Genomic DNA, 14,100 nt, shown 5'->3' on the forward strand with positions numbered 1-14,100 from the left:
ATACTAAATCAATCTAGAATAATGTGAACCGCCCCAAAATGTTAAAAAGATGTTTAAACTGAATTTACCCAAATCATAAACTCAATCTAGAACGATGTGAGCCGTTAGATGAGAACATATACTGGAATATACTCCCACCACCTTTTTCAGGACAGATGATTATTATTTTGACGTTTTCGCGTTTCTAGCATGTTGTGTGTCTTGTAGCATTCACCTTTAATATCGGGATAAGAGCTCCGCGCACCACAAGATTTTCATTGTGCCTGCACAAGCAATGGGATCATCGTCTCCTCCGCAAGAACTAGTCCATTTGGTCGCGGTTCCATGGGTGATCCCAGGTCACGTAAATCCGCTCCTCCATCTCTGCTCCAAGCTCGCCGCGCTGGGCTCCTTCCAGATCACATTCATCAACACCTTTGAGAATCACGAGCGGATGTTCAAGTCGCGGGAGCCCATCACCCGCGAGGGCATCGATTTCGTGGGAGTCTCGGACGGGATGCCGGAGCGCGGTGCCAACGATCATCCTCCCCCCGGGATGGAGGGACTGAAGGAGGTGATCAAATCCAGCGACGGATTGCAGCGCGGCGTGGAGGAGCTGCTGGAATCGATGATCCATGAGCGAGGGATTCCAATCAAGGCGATCATCTCCGACCTTTTCCTCCACTGGATCCAGGACATTGCCACCAGATTCAAGCTCGTGAGAGTGGCATTCTCCACGACCTCTGCGACCTTTGATCTCGTCACGCTCCACATGAGGAGGCTTCGATCCGAGGGATTCGTCCCGGTCAAGAGTGAGTTCTCGAAGATCTTTCTCGTGATGTTAACTTGGATCTCTCCCAGATCGCACCACTGGAGACAAGACGATCGAGTTCTTCCCTGGAATCCCATCGTTCTCGCCATTTGATCTTCCCCTGGCCTGGTACGAGGAGCACCCGATCATCCCCTTCTTCGAGCCGCCCTACGAGCGTCTCTTCCAGGCCGATTGGATCCTCTCGGGGACGTTCCAGGCGCTGGAGCCGGACATCGTCTCGATCTTCCACCACCACTACGGCGTCAAGAACTACCTCCCAATCGGCCCCTTTCTCCCCGACGAGCACATGCATGGCTCTGGCGATGGCGGCCAGGAAGACCTCCGCGCCGCGCTCTCTAGCGAGGATCTCCGCTGCCTGGAATGGCTGGATTCGCGACCCAACTCCTCGGTGCTCTACGTCGCGTTTGGGAGCATCGCGGTCATGCCCAGCGATCAGTTCCAGGAGCTCCTCCACGCGCTGGATCACTGCTGCGCCGAGAAGAATGTGGGCGTGCTCTGGTCGATACGGCCCAATCTCGTGGATGGCGAGTTCCCGCGCGAGATCTTCGATGCGTTCCTGGAGCGCAGTGGCGATGGCGCTTGCGTCGTGTCGTGGGCGCCCCAGATGCGCGTCCTCCGCCACGCCGCGGTGGGCGGATTCATCACGCACTGCGGATGGAACTCGGCGCTCGAGGGGATGTGCGCGGGCGTGGCGATGGTCGGGTGGCCGTGCCTGTCGGAGCAGAACCTCAATTGCTCGTTCCTGGCCAAGAGGAAGCTGATGCTGCGGGTCAAGGATCACTCCAGGGACGGGATCCTGGGGCGAGAGGAGATTGCCAGAGCTGTGGACGAGCTCATGCACGGAGAGATTGGAAAGGAGATCCGGGCGAATGTGGGCGCGGCCAAGATCGAGGCGAGGAAGGCCGTGGCCAGCGGTGGAAGCTCGCACGGCAATTTGCAAGCGTTTGTCAATGCCCTATCTTTCAAAGTTTGACCCAAGTTTATAATGTCACATCCACATTCCGTGTTTTCTTCAAATCCGCAAACGACTCTAAGAACAAAAGGATCCACAAATGAGAAAAGACAATCTATCAACAGAATGGAAATAAAGTTTTTAAAAGAAGTGTTTAAATATGAGCCAATATTCCCTCTCAAGAATACACAAGAACACAAAAATACACCATAAAACCCACTGGATTGAAGGTCAAATGAATAGGGCTGTGCTTGAGAGGGAAAAAATGATGTGAACTCTAACGTTCACTGCTGTTTTTTTGTTTGTGATGGATATCCAATTTTCTTTCGTAAGAAATAAAAATAAATGCTAGAATAAATGCAAAATGAAAGACATATTGCCCAAGCAAGCGACTGTGAATCTGCTTGTGGGTCGCCAGGAGCTCTCGAGAATGGATTTCGACACCAGCTAGTGAATGATTAAAATGATAAATCCTTCATTGTTATGCTATGAACGACCATTGAGTAGTTTTGAGCTCGTTAAGTCACACATCTCTCATTGTTTGGTCCTCTGATCAAATCTTCTCCCAGAAAAGGAGAATGAAACTTAAAACACAAAGAGCTCAAGCTAGGGAAAGTTTGTATCTGAAACTGGCAAGGTAATATACTTGCCTTTAGCATACATGACCAAGAATGACCAAGAATGACCAAGAATGTCGGAGTAAATCCTGACAAGAATTTATTCATGCACATGAGTCCTATAGGCATATTCCTGTTCTAATAGTTGATTCTTGGAGCGTCAACCAATGGCAGGCCATTAGCAAGAAATTGCTAGACTGGATTAAATAGTCAAATGTTTGATTGGGATAGATTGGGATAAAAATGCTTTGATCAAGAGATAGACATTCTAACAATGAGAGACAACAGCAGTGTGGTCGGATTTGGATGTGTCAGTGCCCACAACATTGTAGCAAATGCTAAATCACCCCCTGCAAATCATAACATCTTGACACTCTTGACAACAGTTGGGAAAGAGGAATTTGGTATATAAGTCCTACAAACCCGGCAAAGTACAAGCAGTTCCAGAAAGGCATTAACGAGCTTCTTGGTGAAGGAGCTGTTCAGGTTTTAGCTAGAGAAGAATATATGGCCGTTGGTGCTGTTGACATGCGTCTCACGTAAACAAATGACATAAGTTAACAACAAAAAAAAAAAAAAAACAAAAAAAAACTGCAGATCCACTGACCATAGTGTTTGTATCCATGGTTTTGCTGAAGCCTGCTGGTAGATATTAAAGAAGAAAGTTGCTCCCTTAAATCTTGGATAGGAGCTGCACAGAAAGAAACTGTAACAATCCCACAACACTAGCAGTGATATTATCTTCCAAATAGTATTCTGCTATTAAGCTTCTAAGTTTTGTAGCAATCAGATTAAATAAACTTATTATAGGCAAAAATTCACAGAGGTGATCTCAATCATAGAGCAACTGTTTGACAACCTACATAACCTCTATAATCACAAATGCAAGGACATGACAATGATAAACGTTTTGGGAAGCCAGCTTGCTCAAACTCAATGCTCTTTTAGACTTAGTAAACAACAATGAAGTTGTGAATTGCCGCAGTCACATACAACAAAATACTGTACTGGACAAGATTGCATATCAAGAACACATCAATTCCTGGTTTCACTGCAAAACACTGTTGAGTTTGAGCAATGAAAGGCGTACATCAAAGGAAAACATCACCTCTCATCTGTTGAATCTCTCTGAGAGCCTTTCCAATGTGAGCAACAATAGCTCTAATCAACGTCGGAGTTCTTCTCAGCGATCTGTCGGGTGGATTAAACCCAAAAAATAGAATCTAAATTGGAATAAAAAGCCTTTACTCTTTTAATATATATAACTGTGTTGGATGGCAAAGCTTGTGTTTAGGGCAAGCTCGACCATAGCGCTCATCCCGTGTCTCCACTCTCAAATGTGCAAGGTGAGCATAGCATGGAGGAAGCTCATCTCCAGTGCCAAGTTCTATGATGATCACTCGGCACAGGAAATACTTGTCGCCACCCCTCCGCCCGTGTGCAAGGCGGGGGATTGAACAGTGAAATCAGTGATTGAAATGGGAAATCAGTGAGCGTCTTTGATTCACACACGAGTCGATGGAGCGCCCCAGCGTCAATGCTGTGTCCTCGAGCGTACTGTGCGTCCGTGGCTATGGAGGGTCGGCTCTACGTCGTGAATGGCAACTCAGAGGGGGGATTGGATGCCGAGGTATATGATCCGGTGGTGGACCGATAGGATCCTCTCCCGTCACCGATGGACTGATGGCCATGGCCACTGGTCGTTCTCAAGCCCCTCCTCGTGGACTAACAAAGTTTCCTGGCCAAACTAGTTCCACTAGAGTCCCCCACATTCTCTTTACTATATTTTTGGAACACCCCCACCCCTTCCTAAGAGTTGCTTGTTTTCTCGGCACAAGATTGATCATTCCTGGGAAGTGGTGGGCATCACTCGATCGCCCGGGTGCCACTGCTTTGTGCACTACGTTCGTATCTCTACAACAGCACTTCCGCCATGTCGGGCTCGTATATCCGGCTGGGGTCGCTCCAGCTTACAAACGCTTCTTCCCCCAATGACAAGTTGTTTTTCCGGGCTGTGAGCTGCCAGAAGAACATCTGGGCGGTCTCAAAGGATGCCAAGGTTGTGACAGTGATCCAAGTTCCCAGCGATGGCGGCTTGGAAGCCAAGGTGGTGGCGGTTTACAAGCTCAGGGGGTTTTTCAGCCGCCATCAACTAGATCCACTAGTCTTTGACGTCGAGGTTGATATTTACAAGCTGCATTTTGTCTAAACTTATAAACTTACTTCTTTGGATTAATATTTATCAGCTTACAAGAATATCGTGAAGGCATTGTTTTGGTGCTTAGTCCATGAGAATGTCAAGGTTCTTTGAGTTTGGTGTACTGTTTTGTCGCTCCAGTGCTTTTCCAACATTAAGTTTGACCTAATTTTTTGAGTTTGGAAGTATTTCTCCCCCTATGCTGTCCTTCGTCTCTACCGGGATCACATCCAGATTTTGAGATGGCTCGTTGCATTCCGGGGTCTTTTCTTCCGCTTTGTGTGCCTGCAAACCAAAGATTCTCGCGAGATCCACCCATTGCTGCATCAAAAGTTTGCTTGAGTAAGCAAAAGAGAAGATATCGATCCAATCTTACCTGCGTTCCCCAGTACGAGTTGGCTGTTCTTGCGACGAATGAGAGTATGTTCCCAGCGAGAGGCGTCGACGCCAGAAAATAATCTGCAATCCAGTGCTCTACTACTCCAGCGACGATCTAAGAACCAAAAGATCCACATCTTAGAACGAATGAAAAAGAAAGACACTTGATCAACTTACCTGGTATCTCAAGTTTGCCGAGAGGCCGAGGAACGTAGCATAGACCGCAGCGGTCTTGAAGATCGGAGATCTCTTGTTTGTCACTCTGGGAGCCAGCTCTGGATTGAGTTTCCGCCGAAGATCCAAGTACGCGTTCGTGAGTGACAAAGTTCCTACGCTGGAGATGAATCCTACCGAGAAGAGCTTCACTCCTCCAAGTACAACCGCGAGAAAACGTGTACTCGGATCCCAGTTCGTGCCAGTGTTCGCTCTCTGGAATGCGTTGTCTGGAATTGATCCTAGAAATCCCTCTAGGCCACCGACGGCCGATTCATCGTTGAAAACTCGAAACGCCAGCCTCGGAGCTGGGAGCCAGACCGTGAAGAAGTCGACGACCGATCCCCTCACCGTGTCGGTGATAACGTAGTCCAGCTCTTTCCAAAACCTGCCTTTCCTGCGCTCGTACTGTGCTATGAGTGTGGTGGTGATCGAGATGGATTCCTCGATCGCTAGCCTGTGAAGAAATCGTGGATCGGCAAGCAATCTTTCCCTCAAACCCTGCCAAAAGTCATGCGTGAGTTAGTGGTTCCTGAAAAAGATGAAATCAAAATGCACCTGGAACCTCTTTGTGAGTTCTGCTAGAACCGGGTGCTTGTCCAGATCGAGAAAACTCTGGAGAAGCTCTGGTGATATCACTCCTCTCTCTAGTCCTGCTTGTAAATCCTACAAAAAAGAAAGAAATCCATCAGTCCAGGAATGAAGTTTCAAGGACTAAGCGGAACCAACCTGCGGCAATGCTTCGCGCCTCCTGCCGGCGGCACTCATCACGCGAGCAACTTCAGCACGATCAAAGCAGTTCCTGACACAAACTTTTGCCGCTGAGTACCACAAAAAGTCGGCCTGTGGCAGCTCTCCTTCTTTGCGAATATGCTGCCTCTCGGGATTCAGCAAGATCACAGTCTGTGTCTTCTTCGGCAGGATTGGTGCAATCCTTGACGGCAAGCCCGATCCCTTAGCTCCATACTGGACGTGCGAAGCGCCGGTTATGACAACCACTAGACCAACCGTGCCCGAGTCCACGAGTGCCTGACGAACAACTTGAGCCATTGTGTGATCCTGGACAATCCGAGCTTGAGCAAACCGGTAAGGTCCTGGGCCGAAAGGAACCGATGCATTTGCGAGAACATCCGGCTGCAAAGACTGCTGAAAAATCTCGTACGAGAGTGCCGAACCGCGCTTGATCGGCGGACTGTATCGCTTGCGGTCACCAACGCTCAGTCCCTGTATGCCTTTGGTTTGAACAGTGCGAAGAACTTCCGGTGGAGCACCGCATGCCATGAGTCTCACTCCATTGTCTCGGCAGTACTCCAAGAGTGGCTGGTATTGCTCCCAGCGTCCCTCGGGCCAGTCGAGTACTTGAGCCTTGAGATCAGCACTGTCGGAGCTGCGAAGAAACTATCAGTTACTCATTCACGACTTTATTTCGCTATAGTCACCTTTTGTTCATGAACTGATTGAGCAATCCTTGAAGAAGGCATGGAAACGCTTCGATCGCTAGAGTAACAGGTCTCTGCTGCTCGAAACATCTGTCTCGCAAAGCTCTCACGACTTCCAGCTCCAGCACCTGCGAACTAGACGCAAGTCCATTCTCAGATCATTCTCCAAGAGAAAAACGAAGAACTAAAGTATCAAAGTGTCGGACCTTATCGTCGGGATCCGGCACACGCTCCGCCTCGCCAAGGTACACCACCCGAGAAGCCAGGAGCTTCTGCCATACTCGATCGCGGTTGCTCGCAATCGCTACAGGCTCTCCCAGCACCAAGGAGTCGTAAACTCGAGACTCGTCAGCTTTGTCTTCCTCCCCGAGAGACCAGAGCTTCCTCTTCTCCTTCCTGCTGGTTCCAGCCGGAGCATTCTCCACAGCTCCAGCTCCCTGGTTTTGCAAGGTCAGCGGCAAGAGAAGCGAGGCCCCCAGTAGAATCCTCCTTGTCGGCTGGAACTGGAATCCCCCTCCATCACCCTGGCATGATTCATCGCGGCTGCACCGAGCGACCAATCTGCTCGCAATTCTAGTGTACCTCACAGCGATCCAGAAGCTTGAGCGGTGGCCGGATAGCTCGCGAGGATGTAGAACCGATGCCGCCGAGCTCGCGGAAAGCGCTAGCGCCATCGCATTGCCCTAATCATCCATGGCGAGCTTGAAGGAGAGATTTGGATGGAGCTCGCGGCGCTGGCATCAGCGCCCCAGATTGACCGATCGATCGCGTGTCGCCTTTGCCCTCGTGAAGAGAGTGTCCGGCCATAATCCCGCCACGTCACGCCGCGATAGGGGCTGCCACGTGTAGGGCTGATGGGGCATACCCTGCCGACGTGACAGACGATGCCGGCAATCCGCCACGTCAGCGTGACCATTCGAGAGCTTCATCCCCAGAGAGAAAAGAGAGAGCGCGCCCAGGGCAAAGCGGCGAGGGTGGAGGCGAGCAGCTGAGGCGCGCCTTCCACAAGAATGGGGGGCGGCACGGACAAGATCGGCGACATCGCCGGGCATTTGCTCTCGGATGAGTATTGCAACAAGCATCTCAAGGGGAAGCCGACGATGAAGAAGACCAAGCAATCGCTCTCCTGCTTCGATCAGACGCTCCCAGTCTCGGTAAGAGATCTCTCTCGATCTCTCTCTCAGGGCTTGTGGAGACACCATTTCCTGGTTTCTCGCGGATCGGCGCCATCGCCAGGGTTTCTGGGATTCGGCGATCGTGGGATCGAATCCCGTGAGCCGCAACTCTTAGTTTTTTCCTCGTGGGATTCGAACGTTTGCCCAGCTCTGGACGACTCTCACGAGTACTTGGTTTTTTTTTCTTTGTTGGCAGATACAAAGGAAGGCTGGACGTCACAATTTGTGTCGGCTCACCGGGAAGGATTTGCCGTATTGGTCTTCCAACAATGAGTATAGGTGAGTGAGCTTATATCCTTCTCTTTTTGCTTTTTTCTTGAGCTTTTCCTAGAGTTTTTTTCTTGGCTTTCAGCTGACAATCTTTGTGTTACAGACATAAGATGCCGAAAAAATATCCCAGCGACTTTACACGCAAGGGAGACGGTGAAAGAATCAAGCGGGGAGAGCTGCGTAAGGCTCCACCGAAGGCCGAGCCTCCAGTGGCTGGAGCATACAAAGCTCGCGACAATCCCCCCAACACTCTCGTAAGAAGAAGTGCCCAAGGCCCACGGGGATTTTCTTAAAGATCACACTGTAAATGAACTTTCTTTCATATTCTTTTTTCTCCTTTTTCGCTTGCTTGCCACTTAGATGCTTACTGACATTTTGTTGTGGTTTCCAGTTCAGGAAGCTCTACGAAAGAGGTGACTTGCCGCTCAAAGTAGACCACGGGAGCGCCAAGAACACCATCACTTGGAAGCTCGACATAAACAAGATGGACTACCACCACTATCTGCCAATCTTCTTCGATGGTATTCGGGAAAAGGAGGATCCATACAGATTCATTGCTGTCAAGGGTTGTGAAGATTTGCTGAAGGTAAATGTCTCGTACCATTTTCCTGTGGAGCGTTTTAGCTAAAGGCCGTTCGTCCAGGCAGGAGAAGGGAAAATCTTCCCTGTAATTCCGCAGTTGATTATTCCCATCAAGACCGCTCTCAACACTCGAGATCCATCCGTGATGAACATCACTTTGCAGGTAACTATGAGTCTGTCCTTCGGAATTCTTGTTTTGGTTCTTATTCCCGCAAGGTGGGAGGGACTCGTGCAGCTTATGATGAAGCTCGTCCAGTCTGAGAAAGACGTGGGGCAATCTCTGGTTCCTTACTACCGGCAGCTCCTCCCGATCCTCAACATTTTTAAGAACGACATCCCAAACATTGGCCACAACATCGATTACGCGCAGCAAAAAAAGGCTTGCACGGGAGAGCTTGTACAGAAAACTCTCGAGATGTTTGAGCAACACGGCGGAGAGGATGCCTTCATCAACATCAAGTACATGGTGCCGACGTACGAGTCGTGTGTTATTGGGTGATTAGTCTGTTTTTTTTTCTTGAGATACAAAATGTTTATAGCTCACCTGGAGCAATACATTTAACGATGTTATAATAATAAGTAAATAAATAAATCAAGATTTTATTTTAAAATTTCTTTGTGCCATTATTTTATCGAAGGTACAGCAAAGGGGTGAGTGCTAAACAAAGTCAAAAACTTTATGTACATAATAAACTGGAACAGGTATTATACCAGATATTCTTATAAATTCCATTCCTTATACAAATCTGAGTTTATATTTCAGCCATGAATATACTTCACTTAAGAGTATATCAATTAATATATGCTAATTTCAATGATTAAATACACTAATGCTCTCTTGTATATCTTAACACTATTCAAATGTACATATTGGTTTATATATTTAATTTATAATTATTAATAAAATATACTGTAGAATTGATCATAAGCCCATTGGCTATAGAATATAAATAGTATTTTAATAAATAAAATTGTTTTAATTAACCAGAAGAAATCATTATTTTAAAATATTTTGTAAAATATAAAAGTATAATTTTCTTATTTACAGTTAAATTTATATTCAACAAATTCAGCAGTAAAAGAATCTTCATGTTTATAACAATCTGCAAATGACCAAAATTCCCAATCATGGTCACGTTTAGTTTTATATTCTGCAGTGTTTGGAAAAACAACTAATTAATAAAGCTTATAATTTATTCTAAAATCAACAACTTCTAATATAGGAATTTGATCTGTTCTAATTTCAAGGAATAGGGATTTCTTATATATAAAAACATTTACATCATCATACTTATCAAAGTAAATATTTAAATCACAAGTCACAAGTTTTTCTAAAGAATCATTCAAAGAATTAATACCATCATTTAAACCAGGATCTAATTAGATATAATTTAGAGAAATATATAATGTGGCTTGAGAATAATCAATTAAATATTCTAAAAACACACACTGAACTTACTTCTTCCCTCAGAAAAGAGGTAAAGTGGTGCATGTAGTATGCTCTTCTTTTCTTTTGTTTTGGAGAAGTGTTAGATGCATTGATTGATGTGAATTCTTGTCAATGTTATGGGGACTAGTGCTTATGTGGCTCTTCACAAGAACCCTCCCCTTATGAACAGAGCCCAAATTTTATTCTAAATTTTAAATATTCAACTATTCATTATACTATTAATTCATTTGTGTGCCATTTGGCTATTATAAAAGACATGCCCAATGTCATTGGCAATTCTATAAATATTAAATATTTTCTTTTAAGGGTTATTTCTAAATGAAACTCTTAATTAGTATTATAATCTTATGTAGTTTGAGTGTTTTGCAATGCCTTGGTTATTCAAGTCCAGCTCTAGAAAGATGTTATGCTAGGGAGCCACGTAGAGAAGTTTCTATGGGTTTTGTATGTCAGTCTATACGTCAATTAACCTTACGATGGGCAAGATCACCTTATCGTATTACTTATGTAATACAAGGAAGAGGTTATAGAATTTTTATGAAAGTAGAAACATGGAGAGCTCATGATCAAAATAGGAATGTTACTGAAAATGATATTGTTGAAGCTTTTAATTTTATTATTAGGAATTGCATATCTCGTGGCTTTGGTGGAGAAGTTAATTTCCAAGATCAATCTATCTTTATAACTATAAACATATTACCAAGAGATGAACTGTCTATACTATTAAATATTTTTCCAAAATCGATCTTGAATGTTTGTAACTTTTAAGTAATAGTGATTGCTATTGATTATTTTCTAAATCAAAAATTCTTTAAAGAGGGAAAATTAATTTAGATGATACTTTAATAATATTTTATTTAATAAAAAATTACTAGTGTAATCATTGTATTGATGTAGATTTTGCTCCAGATGTGCTTAGGCCTTCCAAATTGACAAAAAACTCATACGTATTCCTTGGAGATGTCAAGAGCTTGTTGTCAAGAAGGGAAGATGACAAACTACTAATAAATCACTAAAACAATAGAGGAGAAGATGATAAAAATCCTAAGTATAAAGTCCTTAAAAACCCCATTTTTATTAGGCTATGAAAACTAATCTAGTTTGACCTAATCCATAAATTTAATTTAGTTATGGGTATATACTAATTCCATATACCCATATATATGTATAGTTGGTATTGAGTGCAAATCCTATGAAGAGAGGTTTGAGGTTTGACTCGCGCTTTGGCCAATAATGGTGAATATATTTCTCAAGAGATAGCAAATATATCATATCATCCCCCCCTCTAATGCTGAGAACCAAACAACAACTGAAAGTGTGCAATACCAAGCTTAGTATATATCATTAATAAAAATTTGTAACCAACTTTATTAAGCATACCTAGCCTTATAAGGAGTTTTTGTTTTATTGTTTTGCACTAGCTAATGACAAAAACATCTGCATATTGAGCATTAGTCCATTAATATCACTATATAATAGCTTATTATGTTTGGCAAACACTTTTACTACCATGCCTATATATTGGTTCTGTTTCAGTCCCATTAGTTATGTATGAAAAGTGTTTGGGTTTGTCAATTAGGTATATTTATGGGATGAAAAGATTGTCTTGAACACAATATTATTATTCCTATGTCCAGATTTACAATATAACACCATTCTATTTTAGTAAGTTTTTGAGATTGTTAATTCCTAGATTATGTATAGGTGACCTATCTAAGACATTGTTTAGCTTCTCACTAGGCATGTTTGTCCTTGTTCTACATCTGGTTTGGATCTAAATTCAAGCTCCAAACCATACTAGGTGATAATATCCTTATGTTAAATCATTAGTATGTTGAAATATCACCAAACTCCATTTGGCATTATTTCGTATGTTAGTTTTGGCATTGGGATGCTAAAAGCTTTATGACTATTTTAGTATTTCTTTGTGCTCATATCTTTACTTTCTTTGGCTATACATTTGGGAGTTTAGCTTATTTAGTAGACCAAGTCACACATGTATCCAAGAGTTAGGTTTCATTTCATGGTTATCCTAAAGGGAAACCACATGCTATATTTGGTATTAAGGAATACATTTAAGTAAGTATTGTATAATGAGATTGGGCAACTAATGTTATTGCATATATAGATATAAAAACAATGATCCAAGTGGGTATATATTTGGTTGTTATAGCTTTGCATATGTCCCTAAGTATGGATTTTTGCAAGTACTATTTTATACCATATTATATGAGCTTTCTCTTAAACTTATTAATTTGAGTTGCTCACATAATATGGTATAAAAAGGTAACTAAAATCCATACCCAAGGAACAGCTATGAAGTCATAGCACCCAAACATATACCCACTTAGATTATTATTTTCATCTCTATATGTACAAGGCTAGTTGCCCAATCTTATTGGATAATACTCATTAAGATTCATTCGTTTATACCAAATGTAGCACATGTACTTCACTATATAGTGTTTTACCATAGGATAATCACATAGTGGAACCTAATGTAAGCAACCAAAGAGAATGACTTGAGAGACAATCCATAGGGTTCAAATATAGAGGGAAAGGGCTCATGAATAAAAGTGCACCCTTTTTTCCAATTAGTTAAGGGTCTTGGGATATTTGGGGTTAAATGTCTTTGGATTTGAATAGTATTGGGCTGGGTGACCTCAAGTTCAAATTCAGGAGCTTATATTTGGTATCAGAGGGGGTTTTGAGTCTGACTCTATTGATTGGCTGAGGGAAAGGGCCCATGAATAAGAGTGCACCCCCGTTTCCAATTAGTTAAGGGTCTTGGGATATTTGGGTTTAAGTGTTCTTGGGTTTGAATAGTACTGGGCTAGGTGACCTCCCGGGAAGTTCAAATTCAAGAGCTTACACCTAAACCCCCATATACTATATACCATGTATAGAGTAAAACCCATTTAGCTCCATTTTGCATGATGGTTTTGGCATTGGGATGCTCAAGAGTTAATTTTTGGGACAATCACGAAAACTTACTAAATATAGAATGGTGCTAGATTGCGAATTTGGATGTAGGATCAACACCATTATGATCAAGACAATCTCTACATTTCATAAATATGCTTAACTAGCAAATATAGACACTTCCATAAATAATCACTTGGATCGAATGGGACAATATATAATGAGCAGGCGTTCGGGGATCTCAAAGAGTTATTGACAACTCCTCCGGTTTTGGCATATCCTGACTACACTGGACCTTTTATTTTGCCCGTGGATGGGTATGATAGTGAGTGTATCTTAGCAGATACAATAAGCTATCATCTAGCAAATATTGAGGAACTAAGCTCAATATTGCAAGGGTTCCTAATACTATCAAGTGCAAGCTAACATATAAATTTTTTATACTAGGCCGAATATATTGTAGTGCACATGGTTTTCACCCTTTATCCTATGATGATTTACCATAGGATAACCATGAAGTAGAACCTGAACCCTTCATGTGCCATGTGTCACATGCCATATGTCATATGGCACGTGTTCAATGACAATGGAGCAGAACCTAAGTTTCAAGGTCTTAGGACATTGAATGAAAGAATAGAGGTAAACTTCTAAACATGGAACCAAAGAGTGAAGGAACCAAAACACGGAGTGATTTAAAACAATCCTAAAGCATCTAACATCCCAATGCTAGAACTAGCATGCAAAATGGAGCCAAATGAAGTTTGGCACTATTTCAATATATTAGTGGCCTAATACGAGGATATGGGTACTCCACAAAACCTCAAATTTACGTGATATTCTCAGAAAATGCAATATGAAACTTAAGTTTAGACCCAAGCCAGATGTAAAACAAAGATAGACATGCAAGTGAGAGCTAGACTATGCCTTAGGTTAGTCAGCCATACCCAACTTATTCCTACTATACATTTGGAACCACCCACAACCCCCACCCCCCCCACCCGCTTGAGGAACACATGCTTTGGACTTTCACCCCTTGTCATCTTTAATACTAGGAGTTAGTCTTTGGAACAAGCGTGAAAGTTATTAAATATGGA

The 14,100-nt window shown here is 43.4% G+C and overlaps 3 protein-coding genes across 4 annotated transcripts; 2 read left to right on the plus strand and 1 right to left on the minus strand.

The window, feature by feature from the left end:
• Window positions 1-246: 246 nt before the first annotated feature.
• Window positions 247-1,922, plus strand: LOC9648556 (linamarin synthase 1). Its single transcript, XM_002984796.2, has 2 exons — window positions 247-791; window positions 841-1,922. The coding sequence occupies exons 1-2, from the start codon at window positions 275-277 to the stop codon at window positions 1,782-1,784; spliced, it is 1,461 nt and encodes a 486-aa protein (XP_002984842.2). The 5' UTR covers window positions 247-274; the 3' UTR covers window positions 1,785-1,922.
• Window positions 1,923-4,587: 2,665 nt separating this feature from the next.
• LOC9648765 (protein RETICULATA-RELATED 6, chloroplastic) lies at window positions 4,588-7,385 on the minus strand. Of its 2 annotated transcripts, none has more exons than XM_024689935.1 (7): window positions 6,814-6,924; window positions 6,608-6,742; window positions 5,898-6,555; window positions 5,727-5,834; window positions 5,133-5,669; window positions 4,954-5,070; window positions 4,588-4,898 (listed from the first exon to the last, which is right to left on the minus strand). In XM_024689935.1, the coding sequence occupies exons 2-7, from the start codon at window positions 6,616-6,618 to the stop codon at window positions 4,743-4,745; spliced, it is 1,587 nt and encodes a 528-aa protein (XP_024545703.1). In that variant the 5' UTR covers window positions 6,619-6,742; window positions 6,814-6,924; the 3' UTR covers window positions 4,588-4,742. The 2 variants fall into 2 exon arrangements, with proteins under 2 accessions (XP_024545703.1, XP_002984946.1); XM_002984900.2 differs by having other exon boundaries at window positions 4,592-4,898; window positions 6,608-6,735; window positions 6,814-7,385.
• Window positions 7,386-7,519: 134 nt separating this feature from the next.
• Window positions 7,520-9,245, plus strand: LOC9648557 (parkin coregulated gene protein homolog). The gene is made up of 6 exons (XM_002984797.2): window positions 7,520-7,761; window positions 7,979-8,061; window positions 8,156-8,306; window positions 8,444-8,638; window positions 8,696-8,797; window positions 8,870-9,245. The coding sequence occupies exons 1-6, from the start codon at window positions 7,618-7,620 to the stop codon at window positions 9,131-9,133; spliced, it is 939 nt and encodes a 312-aa protein (XP_002984843.2). The 5' UTR covers window positions 7,520-7,617; the 3' UTR covers window positions 9,134-9,245.
• Window positions 9,246-14,100: the final 4,855 nt, after the last annotated feature.

The sequence above is a fragment of the Selaginella moellendorffii genome, unplaced genomic scaffold (assembly GCF_000143415.4).
Source record: "Selaginella moellendorffii unplaced genomic scaffold, v1.0 SELMOscaffold_64, whole genome shotgun sequence".
Lineage (NCBI taxonomy): Eukaryota > Viridiplantae > Streptophyta > Lycopodiopsida > Selaginellales > Selaginellaceae > Selaginella > Selaginella moellendorffii.